This window comes from Petromyzon marinus, chromosome 20 (genome assembly GCF_048934315.1).
Source record: "Petromyzon marinus isolate PM22_M1 ecotype Great Lakes invasive population chromosome 20, UKy_Petmar_22M1.pri1.0, whole genome shotgun sequence".
Classification (NCBI taxonomy): domain Eukaryota; kingdom Metazoa; phylum Chordata; class Hyperoartia; order Petromyzontiformes; family Petromyzontidae; genus Petromyzon; species Petromyzon marinus.
The window spans coordinates 7,541,142-7,563,002 of record NC_133686.1 but is presented as its reverse complement, the minus strand read 5'-3'; the positions used below and the strand labels follow the sequence as shown (position 1 = coordinate 7,563,002).

General features: G+C 46.0%; 1 protein-coding gene across 4 annotated transcripts in view; it reads right to left on the bottom strand.

Annotated features, from left to right (window-relative positions):
- LOC116944145 (coiled-coil domain-containing protein 102A-like) overlaps nucleotides 1-21,861 on the bottom strand; it is a 122,190-nt gene that overhangs the window by 37,376 nt on the left and 62,953 nt on the right. For all 4 annotated transcript variants that reach the window (XM_076068278.1, XM_076068279.1, XM_032957615.2 and 1 more), the window contains exons 3-7: nucleotides 20,206-20,805; nucleotides 18,029-18,216; nucleotides 16,030-16,138; nucleotides 11,980-12,096; nucleotides 11,359-11,568 (exon numbers count right to left, since the gene is read on the bottom strand). In XM_076068278.1, coding sequence (XP_075924393.1) covers nucleotides 11,359-11,568; nucleotides 11,980-12,096; nucleotides 16,030-16,138; nucleotides 18,029-18,216; nucleotides 20,206-20,805 — 1,224 coding nt within the window. The remainder of the gene's footprint in view (nucleotides 1-11,358; nucleotides 11,569-11,979; nucleotides 12,097-16,029; nucleotides 16,139-18,028; nucleotides 18,217-20,205; nucleotides 20,806-21,861) is intronic.

Here is a 21,861-nt window from a genome sequence, read left to right as displayed (position 1 = left end):
GTTTTGGCCACAACACAAGCAGCCGTCCTCAGGTGAAGAACAGAGCTGTCGGAAAGACAGCATCCTAATGAACCCTGCTAAGCTTGGCAGCGTATTTTTAAGCTGGGTGGGAGGAGCAGAGCGCCTTGACAAAGGAGTTTACATATCAACAAAAGGTCTGTCTTTCCGACAGCTCTGTTCTTTACCTGAGGACGGCTGCTTGCGTTGTGGCCGAAACGTCGTGAGAATTTTATTTTATTTTTTATTTTTATCATTTTATTATTTCCCTTCTACGCGACTTTACCGAAATAACCAATAATAGAAATAGCTATATTTCGATTTAAAGCTTTCGTGACTGCAAGGATTCATCTTCTTCGGTTCTTTCGGTAAAGTCACGTAGAATGAGAATAAAATAATAAATTAATAAAATAAAATCACACAATAAAATTCTCACGACGTTTTGGCCACAACACAAGTGGCCTTCATCAGGTGAAGGGACGAGACTGTCTGGAGGACAGCGCTGGAGTCTGTCCTCCAGACAGTCTCGTCCCTTCACCTGATGAAGGCCACTTGTGTTGTGGCCGAAACGTCATGAGAATTTTATTGTGTTATTTTATTTTATTTATTTATTATTTTATTCTCATTCTACGTGACTTCACCGAAAGAACCAAAGAAGAGAAATGGCTATGTTTCGCACGGCAAGTGAGCGGTGACGTCACATCTGTGATGTCACCCGCACGCGGCAGCGTCACGCAGTGTGCCTGCCGACGTCACATCCCCCCCCCGTCACCCTCCGCGTAGGCCGTGTATTAATCCAAGACAAGAATCCAAGTCTCGGGCGAAGCCGGGTAGTAAAGCTAGTTTCCTAATAAAATTAACAATCACACAATAAAACGTTAATTGACATCTTTATTATTACAGCGTCCGTCCTAGGACGGGCTAACAAGCTAATTCCTGAAATAGTTTGCCTATTTTTCATTCACTGAACTCAATGGCACTTGTATTTTAGCATAGCACTGAGTCCTGGAGAAATGTTTTTGCTTCATAATATATTTGCACTCCGTGTATAGACACTGCAGTTATTTTGCTTGAAGCAGAATACGCCAAAACGTGATTAATTGAAAAAATTGCAAGCAATCTCAGGCTTGGCTCATAATGAGGGTGATGAGCCACTGCATACTGGGAATTATGCTACGATGAGTGGCATCAATGCATTTAAATATTTCCTTTGTCGTGCAGCCAGAATATGACTTTACATGAAACATAATTTCACTGCGATTATGATGGAGGCTGAGAGACACAACCATGGTTTTCTCGCACATGCAGAACACACTGTTCACAACTGTATAATTGTCCACTCTTTCCAAATTCTAAAGATGCATTCATATGTTGATATTGTAAAATGTACACGTACAAAATAATACCTCTAAAAAGCAGCTAGTCGATCGTCAGCTCGTGTGTGGCAGTGTGGGTAGTTTCGCTTCTTCCAAGACATTTACCCAACGTGGAATAGTTTAACATTTTAAAGTGAGAGAGTAGGTCAAATCCACCCTTCTTATTGGTTCTCCAGAGGGCACGGCCTTCTGCCAGCAGTGGCATGAGCAACAAATTGCAGGACTGCACCTTCACCATTTACATTAGAGACCAAAAAAAAACCACACCAGACACTTTTCTGAAATGTGGGAGTCTGTGCATACGCTCTAAAATACAGCAGATAAAGGTGCCACCTTGGAAGATGCGAAGAGGTGGCTCTACATTTAACCATTGTCTCGGTGCTATCTATTCCCTCTCTATTACACGAGACCACAATCCCGCCTGGAATGGTGCTGATCATAGAGCGCTCTGTGACAATCCCAAGATGGTCCGTTTATAGATTGCAGACAAGAATCCAATTATCTCTAGTCTGGCTGGTGTAGCCAGTTGCTGTTAATTTATGGTTTAAGCCTTGTGCGGTTGATCGCAGACCGGAGGCAAAACGTACTGACCCGTTTCAATGCTCAGTCTGTGCACGGTGGCTCGCTATCTCACTTTCGGCAGCAAAAGAAATGTTGCTTTGTAGCAATGCGTATGTATTTTCCTTCCAGAGTCCCCGAGGGTTGGAGTTGAGACAGTAGATCGTCCAATAAGAGGCATGTGTATTGCATTTTAAGTGCACATGTTTAAAAAGTGTGCCAGGCAATGTGTGTGTTTATTTCATGTGATGGATCGTTTGAATTTGCACGATTGGTTAGCTTCTCAGCGGTCCAGTCTCATAGGCCAGGTAGCTTATTAGGCACCTCCGATTAGCACGGTTGGCTTCATACGGTGTTAAAGAAGTTGAACAACATACATACATTAGCATGCAATATATGCATGCGGCTATGAATAAGTTTGATTTGCAGTCATTGAATAACACGTGGTCTCCCTTAATTGTAGAGCTCTTGGGTGGGAGCAGTACCAATATTTTTTTTAAGTGACATGAACTACACAAGTGTATCACCATTACATGGTGCCACCAATTTAAGCCACAGCACAAATATTGTCTTCCTAATTAGGGCGCTGAAAATATTACCCCTAATTAAGCCATTGCTAATGCTTGGGCTGGTTTTACCAACTGCTCACGCTAACTTTGTGCGTGATACATTGCCTATCGGATAGATGCCTCTTTAAATGTGTAGGATTGAACAACACTTACCAAACACAGAACACTACTGCATTTACAAAATATAAATAATTATGGTGTGAAAGACACTGGTGTGGTAGCAACAGAATGGGATAGATTGCATAGATTTGGCATAGACTGTAAGACAAATTTCTCATTGAAATGTCATCTTATCTGCAGTGCACATGAAGGTTAATTTTATGACTTCCGCAGACTTTTAAAGCCTTCAAATTGTGAACGTGTGTTCTCGAGATATTGGTTAAGCAAAAAAAAACGTGACTTGCTTTCATCTGCAACTTACTCTTATTACGCTAATATATTTTCCCAGAAAGTAATTATTTTTTATTGTGCGTTTACTGGGTCATATATTTATTTTTTACCGGATGCCGTGCCCCGGTTAAAAATATGCAAGTTTGATGTTCGCTTGAGACGGTGAGGACGTGCACGCGCGAACGAGGCAGCAAAACTTTATTTCGGTGCCTCCGTTATGTAAGCCGAAGAATCGCCAGAGCATCGACATTGTGAGATAATTATTTTTCGTGTGGACAACAAAGAGCAAAAGGGTCCTTGAGAGGCACCGTGAGATTTTTTTTTTGATGCAGAAATGTACCACCGGTCATGTCAGCCACTTAGCATCGTTAGCAGCGCGTCATTCCGTTTGCGGCGGCAAATCCCACCTATTTATTTATTTTTTGGCCACGGCTATTACGCGCCGCGGTTTTGGCCTCGTTCGGAGTTTTGGCGCACCGCAAACGACTCGACGCGAAGGAGAGGGACGGGAATTGACGTGGACAGAATGGCAAAGTCTGGAAAGATAAACGGCCACCGCGCTGTAGCACGCCCGCAGAAGAAAACTACACACACGAGGCGCAGCAGCTGCCCACTGCCTTGAAATGTGTGCTACGTTTCTAAGGCAACGTAACTAGTTCGATGCAAACGTGTGTGTAACAACAATAACAACAACGAAAATTACAACAAAAATTACCATTTCAAAAAGATAAATACATTCCAAGACTGCTTGTATAAGTTAACTTGCTGTAGGGTAAAACAACGTTTACAAGTGATGCAGGCTACAAAGCTGTAGTAGAAGATAAGAGTGCAATGCTCCGTCGTTGTAAAGTATTAAACTTTGGCTTTAGAGAGATGGAATTGAAATACCATACTCGAGTAGTATTAACACTGGCACCCAGTTCAACTTGGCAATTAGGGAAACGAATCTATAATGCATTAGGCTCTGTAGATTTGTATTAGCACATAACAGCACGTGCCATATGTAATCGTGACTTATGGGGATTAGCAGTTTATACATAATAATTGTACTTGTCACTTTTCCTTGTTACTATCGTCAGCTAAATTATGTAAAAATGTAATATGAGTGAGTCTTTCATAAAGACACTTTGCTCTTTAAAATACCATAATTCGCACATTTATCTGCAGATCAGTGCCTGGTATTTGGTTGGTCGTTGGGTCAGATTGAAAGTGAATCTCAATTCATAACTGCCCATAACATTCCTTCCCTAGTTGGCTTCCTTGCCTACTGAAGCCTATTGCATTGTTGGAGACGTTTCAATCCGATGATGGCTGTTATTTTATTTTAATTAATAGAGCATCAGTGAGTCTCAAGACTATTTTTTTTAGGAGAATCCTGTAAAGTTTTTAGCATTTCGGGGTCATGTTGCGATGTGTAATCCCAATTGAGTAATTTGCAGGTATTTTTTTTTTTTACATTGTATGTTATACTGATCATGTTTGGATTCAAATTAACGACTTCCATTTCGCCACGATGACTGTATTAGTTGTGTTTAAGGTGACACGAAAACACGTAAAACGGATCGACCGTGAAAAGGCTTCCATCTCCCATACCAAACATTCCCAAGGCAAGTTGCTGATCTACGACCCTAATCAGCTGGGCACATTTCACTAAGCCCGATGGAAACAGGACTCATAACCCCGCAGGTTTGTGCTTCGTCCCAAAGGGCAACCATGGACAGCCACTCATTGCTTCTTGAACAATTTCCCCGCACCTACGATTAGCACCGGTTGGCTGCGTGCGGTGCGAAAGAAGTTCAACATACACACATCGACTCACACAGTAGACCTAGAGACTCACACAGAGACCCATAGTTTGTTGTCCTTCCCCCCGCACCTCTGATTAGCACGGTTGACTACGTACGGTGCAAAAGAAGTTCAACGTACATACATGCAGTTATAGGCAATTTTATGAAGAGCCAACACAGACCGGTATGAAAAATAAGAATAGGTTTTACCCTTTCTGTCAATAAAACAGGTGTTAAGATGTTCATACACCAAATAGATATATTTTTGCAAGGCATCAAGTGTGCATTAACCACACGTACTTGTGGTGAACATGCAACCAAACATGCTCTGAATACATTCCTGCGGAGGGAGCTGGTAGGAACGTTGGGTTGCTCGGTCAATGGCCAGGGTCAACGGCGGCACCACGTGGTGTATTCAGCAAATATGCCCGACTGTGAGGGCGGGCACAAGCCGGCGTGAGTAGGTTAAACGTTGAGTTTTATAAGGGCACCACGGGGTGACCAGCCCCTCCCCACCCAGCCCCACCACACCCAGCCCCACCCCTCCCACCCCCCACCCAGCCCCACCCTCCCCACCCCCCACCCAGCGCCACCCTCCCCACCCAGCCCCTCCCCACCCTCCCCACCCAGCCCCCCCCACCCTCCCCATCCTCCCCTCCCCACCCAGCCCCTCCGCATCCTCCCCACCGTCCCCTCTACACCCAGCCCCACCCCTCCCATTTTTTCCGGGTCTCCAGATACACGTGGACAGACATCCACAGACATACACAATCCCCTGCCTCCTGTGATAATCCCGGTTGGGCTTCCAGTCCACTACGTTTCCTACCAGTATAATAATGTACGCATTGTCTTTGAAACTGATTGGCCTACACCAGAGACAGCCGACTTTATTGCCTAGTCTCACCGGTGTTAGACCAGAGAGCGCCAAAAGGCGAACAGCACACAAAGGCAATGCACGTATCACAGCAGAGCGGCAATGGTGCACATCGGACTACTGATACCGGTCATAACCTCAACACCGTGGCCACGTTGAGACTTTCGGAAGACCAACTGGCCCAACTGCGAAAACGAAAATCGAAGTCCAATCGAAGAACCTGGAATCCGAAACCTGAATACTTTGATGAATTCATTAGAAAAAATCCTGACGTCTGCTGCAAAAAACAACAGAAATACTCTTGAAATAATTCATCTGAAGCAGTCGCCAAGATAAGGGCACCACGCTGCTGGATTTCCTAAACTTTGCACGGAGAAAAATGTTGCGAAGATTTCACTGCATATTTATAAAATGTTGACTGAAAGCTTTCGTAACTGCAGGAATTCATATTCTTTGGGTCCTTCGGTAACGTCACGTGACTTTACCGAAAGACACAAATAATATGCATATTTGTACTTCATTAAATCCAGCTGTGAAACGTCGCAGCACCTATGGAACATAGGTGCCTTAAAACCAACACAGCACAGACCACTAAATACCACAGCGAATGCTGTGGCTTCCTGCATGCTATACTGCTGAAAGGCACCAAATGGACGATTTCACCAAATGAGCTGTCCGTAAACTACTCACCATCACCTTCAGCCATCTACCGCCTACCGCAAGAAACAGATCTAACGACTGCTGGTGAACAAAGTGGATCAACGTGGGCAGCCAGAGTAAACACCTAATTCGGGACCCAATAATCGCACCTCTTGGCGTTGACATTCGAAGACAGTGGTGTAACCGTGAATTGCATCAGAACATCAACAAGCCAATGCACACATCTAATTCATGAATAGCAAATTAAAGACAAGCCACTGTTGTCTGCGCTCCTTTAAAACAGGAATAGTAAAACTACGTGGACTCTCTGCTGAAGCACTCTTGTGGCTATCAGACCTCAATATTTTGCATTTAGCTCATGAACACATTGCCCATATGCAAGAATAGAACATCTTTGCATGGCGTTTTTATTGAGCTATGGGAGTAAACCAGAGAACCCAGAGGGAATCCATGCAGAACATGGGGAGCACAAACAAACTCCACACAGAAAGACACCCGAGTCAGGAATCGAACCCAGGCTCTTCTTTCTGTCAGCACAAATGTGTCCATTCTGCCACGCTGCCTAAGTTGTTATATTCAGTAGCTGGTGTTGCCCAATTTGCCATCATCAATGTCTTTATCTCTACATTCATATAAGTGCTCCAATAATTCTCCTCAGCTGTCTATTGGTGTAATTTGGGCTGTAATGTAGCTCAGTAGCACTTACTACTTGTTCTGTCTCATGCCACTGACAACTTTGGGCAACCCTAGGCCTCCACTTGTCATGGCGTTTTGCCATCAGTCGGAGCGCTATCCACCCTTTAACTTACACCTACAGCTGTACTCAGCAGAAGTGGCCAGGTAGCTTGCAATCGGGAGGTTTGCGAGGTCATGTCCTATTTGGGGGTTGACTCGGCCCATCATCCTCCCTCTGAAGTCTAGATTGAGTACTGCTTTGTGGAGGAGTCAACAGTAGTTGTGCTACGGATAATCTCGTCACGGCCATAGGAATTTGGAATGATGCCACTGGCTCAGAGTTCTAAACGAAACATTTGCATTGCTTCCATGCTCATTTGCGCAAGAAATCACTTTGACTTGGTGCAGGAGTAACTTTTTAACAATCCAAAAATGTACGTTTACATTTTTTTATTTAAATGTTTATCGCTACAAATCAGTGTAGTGCATCTATGCATTTCGGACTTGCGTAAGTACTTTGCATAAGCCATCGCCAATGGACTATGATAAAATTGTGCACTTAACAGAACTCTATTTCCACTTACTGTACATTATCGGTATGGAAGCCCAGCCAGGCCTTGTCAAATTTTGCTTGTCTCAAAAAAAGATTACAGCAACGGCAATGTTGACTGCCCGAGTTATTTTGTCGAACCTTGTCAGTGACGAGAAGGACTGGGGCAGTGTGCTTATTATTTTGAGTCGAATCGAGTCAAAGGATTTAAAAAAAAAACAGAGTTGTAGGCCTTTTTGGAATTATCCATTCAACATTTGTGACATTCACCTACAAATGCAATGTTTCCATCCTTTTGTGTTTCCTCGAATAAGACGCCTTTGTGCTGAACCAGAACTTGAACCCTTCCACCAAATCACTGAAGGGTCATGCTGTGCGGTGACATGTACGTCCTGTGCTCAGTTTGCTCGCTTGTGGGGATTTTTCTTATACATATACAAAGACAAAGATCCCCCGTATAGCCTTAATGGACTGTAGAGGCAATTGATGTTAGTGAGCACCTATAAAGGCCGGTACAGCACACGAGGGGGTGGGTGGCCAACACCACGCCCGGCCGCCTTTGTCTCCCTAGTGGCGATGTTTACACATCGCACCAGGTACACATTTGAGGCTGAGTCGACCTAGGGGCTATACACACACACACGTTCATTTGTATGCAGAGGAAATGTCCCAGAAGCCTACTGGTCGTAATTGCTCTTGCGTTGGCTCACAACGCCCATACAGCGAGCAGCTGCTGCCTCCTGGTGACAATTTAAAAAAATGCTTCACAAGGCCAATGGCCTGCCTGGGAACATGCCCGATTATGAAGTCACCGGTGCATTTCTTCTTCAGCCACTGTGGTGTGAAAAAAAAAAAACCCAGCTACCTGAGTTCGATTCCTGGTCACGACAGTGGCAAGTTATAATCTGAACCGGTGCAGGTGAAAACCACCAATTCACCACACCCACAGCAACAACTGTGGTGGAGTGCGGTCAAGAAATCCCCATGGCAATGCAGTGTGGGGGGGGAGGCTTTCGTCCAGCAGTGTGTTGAACATTTGCTGTCAATTAATATTGTTTTAATGCGGCATCGTATTGTTTGTCCTCTGTGTTATACGTGGCTGATCATGGGAGGGGGGGGGGGGGAGAGTGCACAGCTACAAAGAGAGTGGCTAATAATTGTAAGATTGTGAGTTTGAAACCTGTAGGAGAGCTTGCCTCCAATCCCTTGATCCCTCCTGGGATGATAAAATGAGCACCACTTTTTTTTGGGCAAGTCAACAGTAGATTTTCTCTTCTCTTAATAGACTCCAGCCAAGGAAATGAAGGATGTGAATGCCTGGCTGAGGACTGCGAACAGGAAGAGATGAGTGTGCTGCCCATTGCCCAGCTGAGCAGCGGACTACTTTGTTTAATGTATTCTGTAGTGCACTTGGAAGAAGTCTGATGAATACTGAAGTGACTCTAACAACTGTTCAGAAAAGTTCTTCGGCACATATTTAAAATTTATTTTTTATGATAACAGTGGGATACATCAGTGAGGATAGGAAACACAAAAAAGTGTGGGATGCTCAATAATTAACACTCCCTTAAATCTACGACAGGGATCATTAACATATATTTAAAGTATCTCTTTCATGTGAGACTTGGAGTGTATATTAATTATCAATCATATTCGGTATTTACAAGGAGATTGGTCCATTAAAATGCAGTATATTATCTCTTTTTTCCTGCTAGGTGGCCAAGAGATGACAATACTGCATGGATTATTGAATGTGTCACCTCCCATATATGCATGTGTTTACAGTTTCTTCCCACATGTTAAATACTCCTAAATGGAATTGACCAAACATCTAAATTCAAGGATCTTCCTGAAATGAGTCTCAAGATTCACTGAGGCTTTCATAAATAAAAAAACGGGTATTGCAATTATTGTTATTACAACTATGCAAGATAGCAATATGAACACTAGCCCATTATTTATAGCTATATGAGAGTGATTTAAATGTTTTAGATCGTTTAGCTATGAGGAAAAATAAAAATGGTAAGCACAGAGATACATGTGTTTGTGGTGCACGCCTGTTATGTGATGCTTGAGAGGTGAGAGCGAGTGGATTGCAGAGATAATCACGTGTGAGATTTCCACCTACAGAATAATGAGATGTCCTATAGAAGACCTAAACAAGGCTATCTCAAGTAGGTCGTTCTGTGTGGAAGTTGGAGAGTTATGTGTGGGCTTTGTCCAGGCCCACCACAATTTATCACAACTTAAGATAATGTTTGAAGTCACCTTTTTTTTGTCAAACATTGTACTACACGTAGTAGTAGTACATCTTAAGCATGCAGTGATGTTCCGTGTGTTCGTTTATAATAACCCCTCGGTGTGTGCAATGTCACCACAATGTTTTTGTGATTCTAAGTGCATACGCGCTACCCATGCGCAGCGCTCTGCTTAATTTGTGCTCCTTAATTTCCGTCGGCGTTTTGGGACTTACTTTCATGCGGCGCGATAATAAAGTTAGAATCGACGATGAAGATGAAGCACCCCATTTGCCCGCCTACGGCTAAACATTCATTCTGAGCATTGCACGTTGTCTCGAGGCTGCACTAAGCTAGCCCCTTACAGTTTTCGTGGCCAACGGCCACTGATTGCCATCGACGAAGATCCGCATTGGGTTTTTCACATCGTGCATCCACATACGGTTGTCACGCTGCCACTCGTCAATGTCGGACCACCCACTGGCTTGCAACGCGTGCATTGCTCATCCTCCACCGCAAGGGGGGTCCTGGCCTCATCCTCCTGCGGGCGAATCGAGGGAGTCCGTACAGGGCGATCCATTTACAGATACCACGCTAATTTCACGTGTGACCCCCCGCCCCCCGCCCCCCACCCCCGCCCCCCCCCCCCCGGTCTAGCGTTTGTATGTGATTGGTTACAAGAGACATTTGTGTGTTGGGATAGTGCCGAGGCGGAACAAATTGCGTGGAGCCATTGCTCACCTGACATAAGCCCTGTGGGGTTCTCTTTTGTGAGTCACACTGGAGACCGCGTGCGCGTGCACGCGCGACCGAGAAAACCATGACACATCAAAGGGCTCGGCTTACGGATCATTGGATGTTGCAAGCAAATCACAATGCCTATGTTGGCCTCAGTGTATGAAGAGTGTTTTTTTTTAATGTTATTGAGGCTTTTCATGAGTAGCAGCAGTGTTCAGAGATTGTATAAGTATATTATTAGTGGGAGACACTTAAAAGTTGAGTTTTGAATGTGAAGCTAGTGCAACGTTGCAATTGTGCTTGCTCATGCCACCAGGACCTCTAGAGAGATCTCTCGTGTATTTTGGCCTACTCTTTTAGGACGGCCAGAAGTCTTGGAAGAGGTATGGGTGCCACATGCCACCTCACGTGCTCTTCCATTTGAATAATTATGCGGTACCCATTTACACTGCTGGGTGGACAAAGAATTGAAGAAACGTACTCACTGTTTCAACTGCTGCACCTGGAAATCGAATTTGCGACCGCCGCATTGCAAGTCCAGGGTGCTAACCATCACACCACGGCAGTATCAAGAGAGTATGGCCATATTATTATCACGTGATAATTGCCGTAAGCAAGGAGCATACACCTTCACGCAAACACCGGTCATCATCGCGGCGGACTTTGGCTAGCCATCAAACGAAGACGGTCGCTGCATCGCGCTCTTGTGTCCGAGATTAAGAAGCCACTGGAGCTACGAACTTTTAAATACAGATTGACGATGTATTTCTTTAGAACTGCTTTTTGTTTTTAGTTTGGTGTCCTTCCCACCGGATACCTCCGATGAGCACGGTTGGCTAAGTACGGTGCGAAAGGAGTTCAACAAACACACATACGTAAGCAGGCAAGGCCCTATCTAACAAGGAGCCGTCCGTCCGTCGCTCGGTCGGTCGGTCGTTCAGGCGCACCTTGTTCTTCTCGTAGAGCTGGGCCTGCACTGAGCGCAGGTCCGCGTCGCTGGCGCTCGCTGTCTGCTTCCTGCGCTTGGACAGCTGCTCCTCGAGATCATCCAATTGCAGGCGCAGCTTCTTGTTGTCGCGCTCGAGCGCCAGCTTCTCCGTGTCGAGGCGCTCGCGTTTGCCCCACTCGGCCGCGTTCTCCGCCTGCAGCCGCTCCAGCTTTTGGTCCCCCCCAAGGTGTCGGGCAGGAGGGTTATGGGTCAGGGGGTTAGGGATTAAGGGTTAAAGTTCAGAGGTGGGGGGGGTGCAAGTGTGTTTTTATTTAACCAATTTTTTTTTACCAGATTGTATCATGCAATTCAGTATTGATTCGGAATGCTTGCAAAGCAGTAGCATCCCTTCGTATCAGAGAATGGCCTACGGAAGTGGATACTGCAGAGTTACTTCTGAGTTAAACAAAGAGCTTTCATATAGCATTTAAATTCGGCAGATATCTCAAGACGCTGAACAAAAACGTTCTAATAAATCTTTCATTTGAGAAAAAAAATAATTAGGAAAATTTTGTTTAAGCTATGGGGGAAAATGTTACCATTCCTATGTAGACTCATTAGGTGCCATCCCACGACTCACCTCAGCCCTCATATCTGAGAGTTTCTTGTCCATGGAGGAGTGGGCGCTAACCTGATCCTCAAGGTCCTCCGTCATCCTACCCATCTCCGCCTCGTGGGCCTCTCTCAGCAGTGCCAGCTGATCGCCGTGAAAACACAGCGTCGGGGCCAGGAGAAGGGATGGGAAGCAAAAATTGAAGGTTTCTCGGCTCCAAAACCGTTCCTCCCACACCGCTGTGAGATCGGCGCTTCATGTTAGCCGGAACAGCGCGTTCCGAGAATGATTTTGACATGCCACATCCGTCCAACCTCGCCTTATTTTGTCCTCATTGCACCCGATATTTCGATGAATCTGTTCACAGGATTATAGGAATTTCGAGTACAATAATATATGGTTATTATGTACAGCCTTACCCTTGTGCTTGAGTGGTAGTGCCTTGAGGCGATAATACCTACAATACGGCGTCTTTGTGGAAAATTCCGAGGGCAGAAATTAAGCCCTGGCAGTGATCATCACCTTTTAGAATTATGCCGTTGAGATCGTAAATCGGTCCCGACCAGACAACGGTAATCGCAAAAATAAACCCAGTGTACGGCATTAAAACGCCATGCAATGCAGTCACGTGTTGATAACTGCCGTTAATGTGAGGCACACTGAATTTGCTCTTCAGATGGAGGAATAGCGGTGATTTATGGCAGCGGAGATAAAAAAAAAGTTTACAGACTGCGACGTGATAATTTGCATGAATCTTTGCTTTGGGAGCTTAGTTTGAAACCAATTGTTGTGCTAGGAACCTGGCCAGCTGAGGTAAATTCCCGGTCATTGCTAACATCAGTTACGAGTGATATCTGAACCAATCTGTTCGTTGACATGAGCGACCCACACTAACTAGAGTGGTGAAGTATGGTCAATTTGTCCCCATGGCGAATATGGTGTGGGGAGGACTTCATTCATCAGTGAAGTTATGATTAAGTGCTATAGCTGTTAGTGCTTGTATCAGGATGTACACTTGTTTAACTGCATCATTTGCTGTTACCTATTATTCAACATGTACAGTATTTACATTTTAAAATATTTAGACATATTTAAATATTTACAATAGATTTTGTTTCGGGGAACTTTTTAATACCTTAATACATTTTTAAACCTGTTAATATACATTAGGCCATTCGCTATGAATAAATTTAACTTTTGATTTCGAGACTGACAATATACATTCATGGACTCGTGCAGCTAACAATAGATTATTTACAAATCATAATTGGATTTTGGGTCAGATTGCTCGAGTAAAATGGGTGTCGTACACCCTCCTCCACCAGACACAGCTATTCATGAATAAAGCGGTCACGTGAACAAACGTGCCCATTTATTTCTGCTTCAGCACCGCCGGTGTGCTGGACAGCAATCCACACACATTTGACAATTGTCTACGACGTTTCATTGGGGGTTACAACCAGCATCATCAGGCAGTTGCTACAATGCTTGCGACTGCCTGATGATGCTCTTTATCACACCGATATACTGAAGCAGTAATATATTGCCACTTTGGTTCACATGACAGCTTCATCAATTGGCTGTGTCGGATGGACGCGATCTGACCAAAAAAATATCTATATATGCTTGGTCGCAAAAGTCCTACTACGTGTTAAATAGGTTATTTACAATTCACACAAATGTATGTGCTGCGATATTTAGGTTCACAAACTGAACTTAAAAACAAGGCAAATTATTATTTTAATGAATATTGATGGGGATTAATAGTTGCACGCCTATTATATTAAACAGTTGATCAATGCTTATTTTCCGTGCCCTGCACTTCATCGTGTCCAATTTCTGACTGGCAAGGTAAATTCATGACTTACAAGCTGCCCAATGTGTTTTCGGACTACCACCGGGTTGTTCGGCAGGATGTCCGACGACGTTTCGCTCTATGCATTGGGAGCTCCTTCAGGAACTGAAATCACGTGCCGAGAGCTTATTCAGCACATGGAGCAAAACGTCAGACATCTTGCCCAACAACACGCGATGCAACCCAGACGCACACAGGAAGCTATTTGACGCAACCTGTAAAACCTAAACAGTCGTACTGACTCAAAAGTTTAAGTGCTCATGATGGCTTTTCAAGCCACCGTTAATATTATACATTGGCAGGCGGGTATTTAGAATGTATGATATACGCACGCGGTATACAGTTGAACTAGGGGACACTCAAAGGTTTAATATTCAAGGCGTGCAAATAATGCAGATAACCACATGCATTCATAATGCGGGCCGTATTAGTGTTTAAATTATGATGGTATGGAAAAATGGCAATTGGTCCATTTTATTCGTGTCTGAATTTATGACTGGTAATATAACAAGGGCAGAAGAGCAACAAAACACAGCCTGGGAGTTTTTCATGAAACTGGTGATTTGATTGTGTTTTGTTTATAATTAAAATTTAAGCACCCTACCCCATAAAGTACACGTGGAATGAATTGTGCATAAAACCTTTTCGGGGTCAAAAAAGTTACAACTGATTACTTCTGCTATTGTTATCTACTTGAATAACCTTTTAGAAAAATGTGTTTTTTTTCCTCTAGGTACATATTAAGGTGAAGGCGATTGTTCTCTTGCAACAAACCTCTCCAGTCGGTGAGATCAGGTTGAAAGAGGTGGCACGAGGTTGTCACGTGATCGATCGATGGCATGAGGTTGTCACATGATCAATTGCTGTCTCATCAAAACGATGATGACCACTGGGCGAGTCCATAGTAATATAAATGTAAGCTTAATGGGTTTGCATGCGGCTCATGAGACTAACCCTAGCTGTATAATGTTTTCCGCACTTTGGACAGATACACATTGGAGTGTTGCGTAGCATTATTACCGCACGCACGGGCAGTGGTCAAAAATACTCGTATGAAACCTATTGGTCCAGCAGTCCGTGGTAAATGACGTTTACCCTCTGCGGAAGCATCATGGTGTGGGAAGAGCAATGGCGGAGCCAGGATTTTCAGGTAGGGGGGGCAACCCCTCCAGCAATGAAAATTGAGAGAGGAGTTGTTAGTAAGTAAGGACTTGCCCCTTGCTTTTTATTTGATGCGTGTGCGGCGATGGCACAGCCATCGATTGAGGGTCGAATTTGAACCGTATTGTGTGATCGGCATCGCGCTCAGGGAAGTCGTGTCCTGTATACGCAACTGCGCACAATTTTGAGTCACTTATAACTGCTTTGCAGTTACTTATTGCCAATTATGGACTCAGACTATTGTCCTATCATCTCATAGAGTCCATGGCACGTAATAATATGCTACACAGTGGCAGTGGGGGTCGCAACGTGCCGATTTATTACTAATAAACCCCAATGATCCGATCGAAATTAGGGATTTCGATCGTATCATTGGGGGGGGGGGGGGGCACGTGCCACCCACCCCCTACTGGCTCCGCCAGTGGAGAAGAGAAACATTGGCATGCACGTTTGGTGCTCTGAAAAGTGTCGGTATGACACACAAAGTGTAAAAGCCGGCTGATTTCGACCGCTGCATATGAGTAACACCTGCACGTCATAATCTGCCAACAGTGAAGAAATTTGCTAATTTGCTGACCCACCGTGATACGAATGTTGTGATGCTCAATTGAACCAAAGTGGGTGCGAGGCATAAAGATTCAAAGCAACATTTGCAACCAACCACAATAGAGGTTTTTTTGGGTTAGATCGCGTAAATATATAAATGTGTCGTTAAACCCACCAACACCCAACACAGCCAACTAGTAAGGTGTGTCACGTGAACATGACATGCCAATTCGTTACTAGTACAGCACACCGGTGTGTTAGAGAGCCAAGCCACAACATTTACAACATTTACAAGTGTGGCTTGGCTCTCCAACACACCGGTGTGCTGTACTAGTACGGAATTGACACGTTCTGTTAACGTGATAAACCTTACCAATTGGCTGTGTCGGGTGGTGGCGGGTTTAACGACACACATATTTACCCAATCTAACCCAAAAGAAACCTGTATTATGGATGATATTGGTCGCGAAAGCGGACGTGTTAATTTGCAACCAAGTTGGACATCTGGACCTTACCTGCTTGAGAGCCTCCTGCTTGGACTTGTTGAGCTCCTCGTTTTTGAGGCTCCACTGCAACACCTCGGCCTCCAACTTTTCTATCGTCTTCGTGAGCTCAGACTTGTCTCTGCAAGGCGGCACAGAGGAGAGACCAATCCCTCTTATTGGTAGCGCATTAAACGTCTCTGGCATAAAGCCATCGGCTGCGCTCTCAAGTGTACGATTGATGCAGATGGAAAGCGTATCTATGTCACGGTGTCTTTAAGACTATTTTAGATTACGATTATCTAAGGAAAGCTTCCGTGAGTCTCAAGAAGGTACTTTACAGGCAGATAACACTTGGAATATTTGGAGTATTACATTCATTTTGGAATGCTTGCAGAAGGCAGGAAACCTGACTGCAGGGATAAATAAAACAAGCTGAACGCGCCCGCAAGGCCACGGGTAAAGGCGGAGCCCTGTAAATGCTTGCTCTCACCACTGGTGGTGGAAGGGCCTCCACTTGAAGGAGCTCTGGAGAACGCCTCCACGCTGGCCAAGACATCTCCAAAGAGGTTGGAGTAATCACACTTTACCATTACCCATTTATTACTGTCGGGTGGACATGGGGGGGGAGGGGGGGTGGGAATGTAATCAACTTGCCCAGTGTTTTAACCGCCGCACCGGGAGATCAAACTGCGACCTCTTGCATTGTCCGGCGAGCGAACCATGACATAAACTGCAGTGTCCCAGCCTGCTGTGCCTACACGTAAATGAACGTGGCAGCGCTGTAGCGGGTGTCACACGCGTCGACGGTTGTGTCCTCTGGGTGATCAACCCACCCCCCACATTGCTTAGTGTCTGGCTCAGAGGCGCCGTGTCACCACAACATACAGCAGTGGTTGCTTGGCCAACTGAAGACGTACTTAAAATTTGTCTTAAATGCCACGTTCCAAAAATCAATACTTCATTTGCGAACTCATCTTCACGTCTGATATCTGTTTCTCAAGGATGGAAAATATACTGTAGCATGTACGTCGCAGTATATAATCTATACCATGGCAGTTTATTCTCGATAAGCAATTAGATGTCTTATTTGGAAAGTATGAACGTAATTGTTTCTGAAATATGCTTTGAATATCTTCATATTGTAGAGTTTCTCATTGTTATGCAGTATTTTTAGATCTTACTCTTGCCAGAATCTGTATGAAGAAAATGTAATTTATGCATCATCACTTTTCATTCCACATGTATTGTTTTTCCCTTGTACTTTATGATGGGTTTGGTATTTAACTTTTTCCGTTATTTTTTCTGTTCTAGTTTCTCAACCTATATCTCCCTTGAAAATACACCTTTAGTCTCAGAGGGATTTCACACGACGATTCTCTGATACGATGCAATTAACACGTTGCTGCACGGTCATGAGTCTTGCCAAGAGTAGTTGTCATATCACCGTACGCGGTGGTCCCGATGTCTTGTAACCCCCATTTAATTATCATAAAAAGTAATATTTTTCAAGTGAAATTGATTTAAAACATAAATGAATATGCCAAGGGGGAAAAAAAACATGTATGAGGGTCAATTGATCTGGGGTTACGAGATATCTCGACCACTCTGTCCATTAAATATGGCGACATCTCGTGGTACGACATGGATCAGATGAATCCACGCGATCCTCCGTTCTGCATATGAGTAAATTTTACGTAAAAAAACACTGATCAATTATTACACACGATTGTGACCTTGCAGCTGTGGATGTTGACCCGTTGATTAATTTGTAAAATGTTACGGAGGGTGAGTCCCTATTTGCAACATGACTCTCCGCTAAAAATTTACTTTACAGTCCTGTCATCTCTACGAAAGTGACCCCCATGTTACAGACAGACAGACGCGTGGACAGGGAGGCAGACAGAGCTAATGCCTCAATGCTTTCCACCGTAGTGGTAAATGTGGGGAGGGGGGGGGTGGGTTACATGAACACAGCGCTAATGCATTTGCCCTTGCGTTTTTGGGGATTGTTTTTGTCCCCGACGCTCACTCGCGCTCCTTGAGCAGCGTCTTGAGGGACTCGTCGAGGCGCAGCCGCAACACCGTGGCCCTGGCCAGCTCCTCCTCCACGGCCGAGGCCACCGCCGCCTCCTGGAGGCGCCCCGCCGGCCCGGCGCCCCGCCGGTAGTTCCCCGCGTCACGCCGCTTCTCCCACGGCTCCTCGACCAGCGTCGTGTCCTGCTCGCAATTTTGGAAGATGTCCGGCGTCACTGGGCCGAGGTGGCCCCGGGCAATGGTCGCGCGGTGCCTCTGTGGCTTTTTGGTGACTTTGTGGAAGTTGGGGCGCCGTGGCGGTCCTGGGACTCCCCTCTAGGTCGACTCAGCCTCAAACGGGTACCTGGTGCAGTGTGCGAGCGTCGCCACTAGGGAGACGTGCCGGCCTTCACGGGTGCTACTCGCTAATAGAACTTGCCCCAACAGTCTGTTGAAGGCTATACGGGGGATCTTTGGCTTTGTGTGGAGTGGTAGTGAAGTAATCAGCGCACTGCCACCTCGGTGACCTAAGTTCACTTGGCAGTCAAGGCGAACATCAGTATCGGGTCATATATGGATTGGCCCCGGACATCTCCGACGTTGACTCAGCCACAAATGAGTAGTACTCGGTGTTACACTGAAACATCAGCACTGGGGGAAAAAAAAGCAGCTGGGTGTGGTGCTGGACAAACAGCCTCCTCGTGCACATGTCCCAGCCGTCGTTGGTGCTCACAAATAGAACTTTCCCCAAAGTCTATGTAGGCTATATGGCTATTAGAATTTGGTGTCTGTATGTGTGGTGTGTGCTTGCGTGGTGGGAAGTAGTGGTGCAATGGTTGGTGGCGCACTGCACTGCAAACAAAAACACACCTTTTGATTCCAAACTATATATACAATCATTGGTAAGCTATATCTGTGCCTATCATAAACATCCGTGGAGTTGACAAATAATTACTTTGCGGAGTGCATAACCATCAACCCTTGGTCACACAATTGTGGCTGTGCGTGGTTCTGCCCATAGCACCCCTTTGTGTGTGGTGGCAGACTTCATAGGTGCTCGCTCGCAAACAGCAGTAGGCTCCAGCGGTCTACAAAGGCTAAACGGGGATCTGTGGCGCTGCTCTGGGTTGGGGCTGTCCCTGGGCTGGGCTGGACTGGGCTATTGGCAGGTGTTGTGGTTGAAAGTCAAAAAAAGTTATGTTCTTTAATTGGCGCTGGTGGCATATTGGCAGTTATAAAAAAAAGACGAAAAACAGCCGCCGTACAGGTGCCATGCTCCGATAGAGGCATTGTCAAACAGATGTTTGCCTCGGCTTATAATTGGTGACTTTTCTCTACGCTTGTCGAAGGCGTGAATATAAACGCGTCGCTGCGTGGAGGGATGACGGCCAAGAGTCAACGATGGCGACTGGAGTGGCAGCCAAGAAACGGAACGTGTGCCGGCTGGAGCACATCGACTGATAAGATGGAGTGATGAAAAGAAAAAGAAGCTCGTGCACAGAGGCCCATTGGGTATTGACAAGGCGGAACTGTGAGAGATTGTGACGGTTACGGGGAGTATTCACGACTGCTGAAGATGATGAGATGAGAAACTCTGATGGGCAAAAAAAATTAAGGAGATAAACTTGGCTACTGGACATTTTCTAAGAAATGGAACTATATTGGTAATGGAAGAGCAACAACTAATTGCAGAACATTCAGTAGTTGAAGGCTATCCTCACGTAGAGGTATCGCAAATGCCTTGTTTGGATCAAAGTACTGTGAAAGTGGGAGTTGGGTGGATTGAAGCTGCCAAGGAGTGGATGAGAATGGCTCCAAAGTGACGCGTTGCCTTCGGAATTGGGCAGAGAATAGTTGGAGTTTTCTGTGTTCGTGATATACACGAGATGATAACGCTCACATTCAACGAGCACGTTCGAATTCTGGCCAAGGATAACTCGGCCCATAATCATTGAGCAATAAAATAAGAAGTCGTTGGGAACTGTCCGACTGGTGACTGGCGCCTGCCAGTGTCTCAGGACTCCCATTGGAGAAGAACCTCCCAATGCTCATTTCACTAAAGGGGGCAACGCTTTGCCTTGACGTTAATTTTGTGATAAACACGTTTAAATGCCTCACTTTCCGCTCGGTGAAAGACGCGCGTCTTCATCGCCTGCGATAACGATGCCTATAGTTTGGTCGATGGCCACTTGCCTTGTTGCTGGGTAGCGCCACCGAGCGTTTGCCTGGTTGCGTGTCTCGAACGGGCTCCTGCTCAGGGCTGCTCATCCTCTCCACCTCCTTGCCAGCTCGGTTAACGCCTGTCATCGCTGCATCTGCTGGCTCTCCCTCAGCATCACCCCCCTCACGATCATCATCATCATCGTCGTCGTCGCCGTGATTCTCCTCTTCCTCCTGCCGCTCCCCTTCTTCGTCATCCTCATCGTCTACGTCTTTCCCGTCCCCCTCGCCCTCCTCGCCCCGTCGTTCCGTCTCGGCTCGCGGCCCGCCGGCCTCGCGGAGGATCCGGGCGTTGTCGGCGCTCATCCCGCGCCTCTCGCGCCGCGCCTCCGCCAGCTCGGCCGTCGCCCCCTCGAGCCGCTCGCGCAGCGAGCTCGCCTCCTCGCGCGCTCGGTTGCGCTCGGCGCGCACCTTGGCCCACTTCTCGCGCCAGCTCGCCGTGCAGTCTGACCACCAGCGCATGGTCTTCTCCAGCTGCAGCGCCCTCGTGCGAGCCTCCTCCAGCTCGCGCAGCCGCAGCTCCTCGTGGCCGCACCCCAAGGCCCAGTCGCCGTCCTCCATCACCGTCAGCTCCTTTATACGGGGGGGGGGGGGGGGGTGGGGCGAGGGAGAGACAAACATCATCAGGGGGGGGGGGTCACCGTTCTTTCTTGTGATTCTCTAGACCCTTTTCTGTCGACTATTCAGATTGTATCGTCTTTGTGCGCTTACTTGTCACGTTTATTGGCCACCATCGTCATTATTGTAGTCGTCAAGTCATCGTCATTTGTAATAACCAGCCATGATTTATCCAGTAGAGGATTAAGCGCTCCCCAGGCCATCGTCCTCCCTCACGGCACGACAGAGTCCATCTAGCCGCTTTCGTCTCTCTCCAGTGGACGTATTCTCAGGTGCAAACTTGTCAACCCCTTATCAGTGCCCTACCTCATTACAGACCAATTCAGACCTTGTTGGTCACAACAGGAGTAGGGGTAGTGATAGGTGTAGGGGTAGTGATAGGTGTAGGGGTAGTGATAGGTGTAGGGGTAGTGATAGGTGTAGGGGTAGTGATAGGTGTAGGGGTAGTGACAGGTGTAGGGGTAGTGACAGGTGTAGGGGTAATGACAGGTGTCGGGGTAGTGATAGGTGTAGGGGTAGTGATAGGTGTAGGGGCAGTGACTTTACGGAAAGACCCAAAGAGTATGAATTCCTGCAGTCACGAAAGCTTTAAGTCAAAACCTTACTAATTGGCTGTGTCGGGTGGTCGCAGGTTTAACGACACATTTATATACTTACGTGATCTGACCCAAAACAACAAAAAACCTCTATTAAGGATGATATTGTTCGCCAATGCCTACCACGTGTTAAACTGAAGGACAGAGATTGGGAGCGTTGCCATGTACTAAAACGTGGCTTTAGTCGTAATGAGGCAGCAGAGTTGCCAGTAATTATTATAAGCATTATTTTGTACGCTCATAGCCGTACATGTTATGCAATGTTTGTGAAAATACACATTGTGGTTTGAGAACTGCACATTGAAGCTGGTCACACGAGCTTGATTTCTGGCCCAGGCTGACATCAGTGGCGAGTGATATCTGAACCAGTCTTGGGTATCTCATATCTACCAAACCACACTGACCAGTGTGGTGA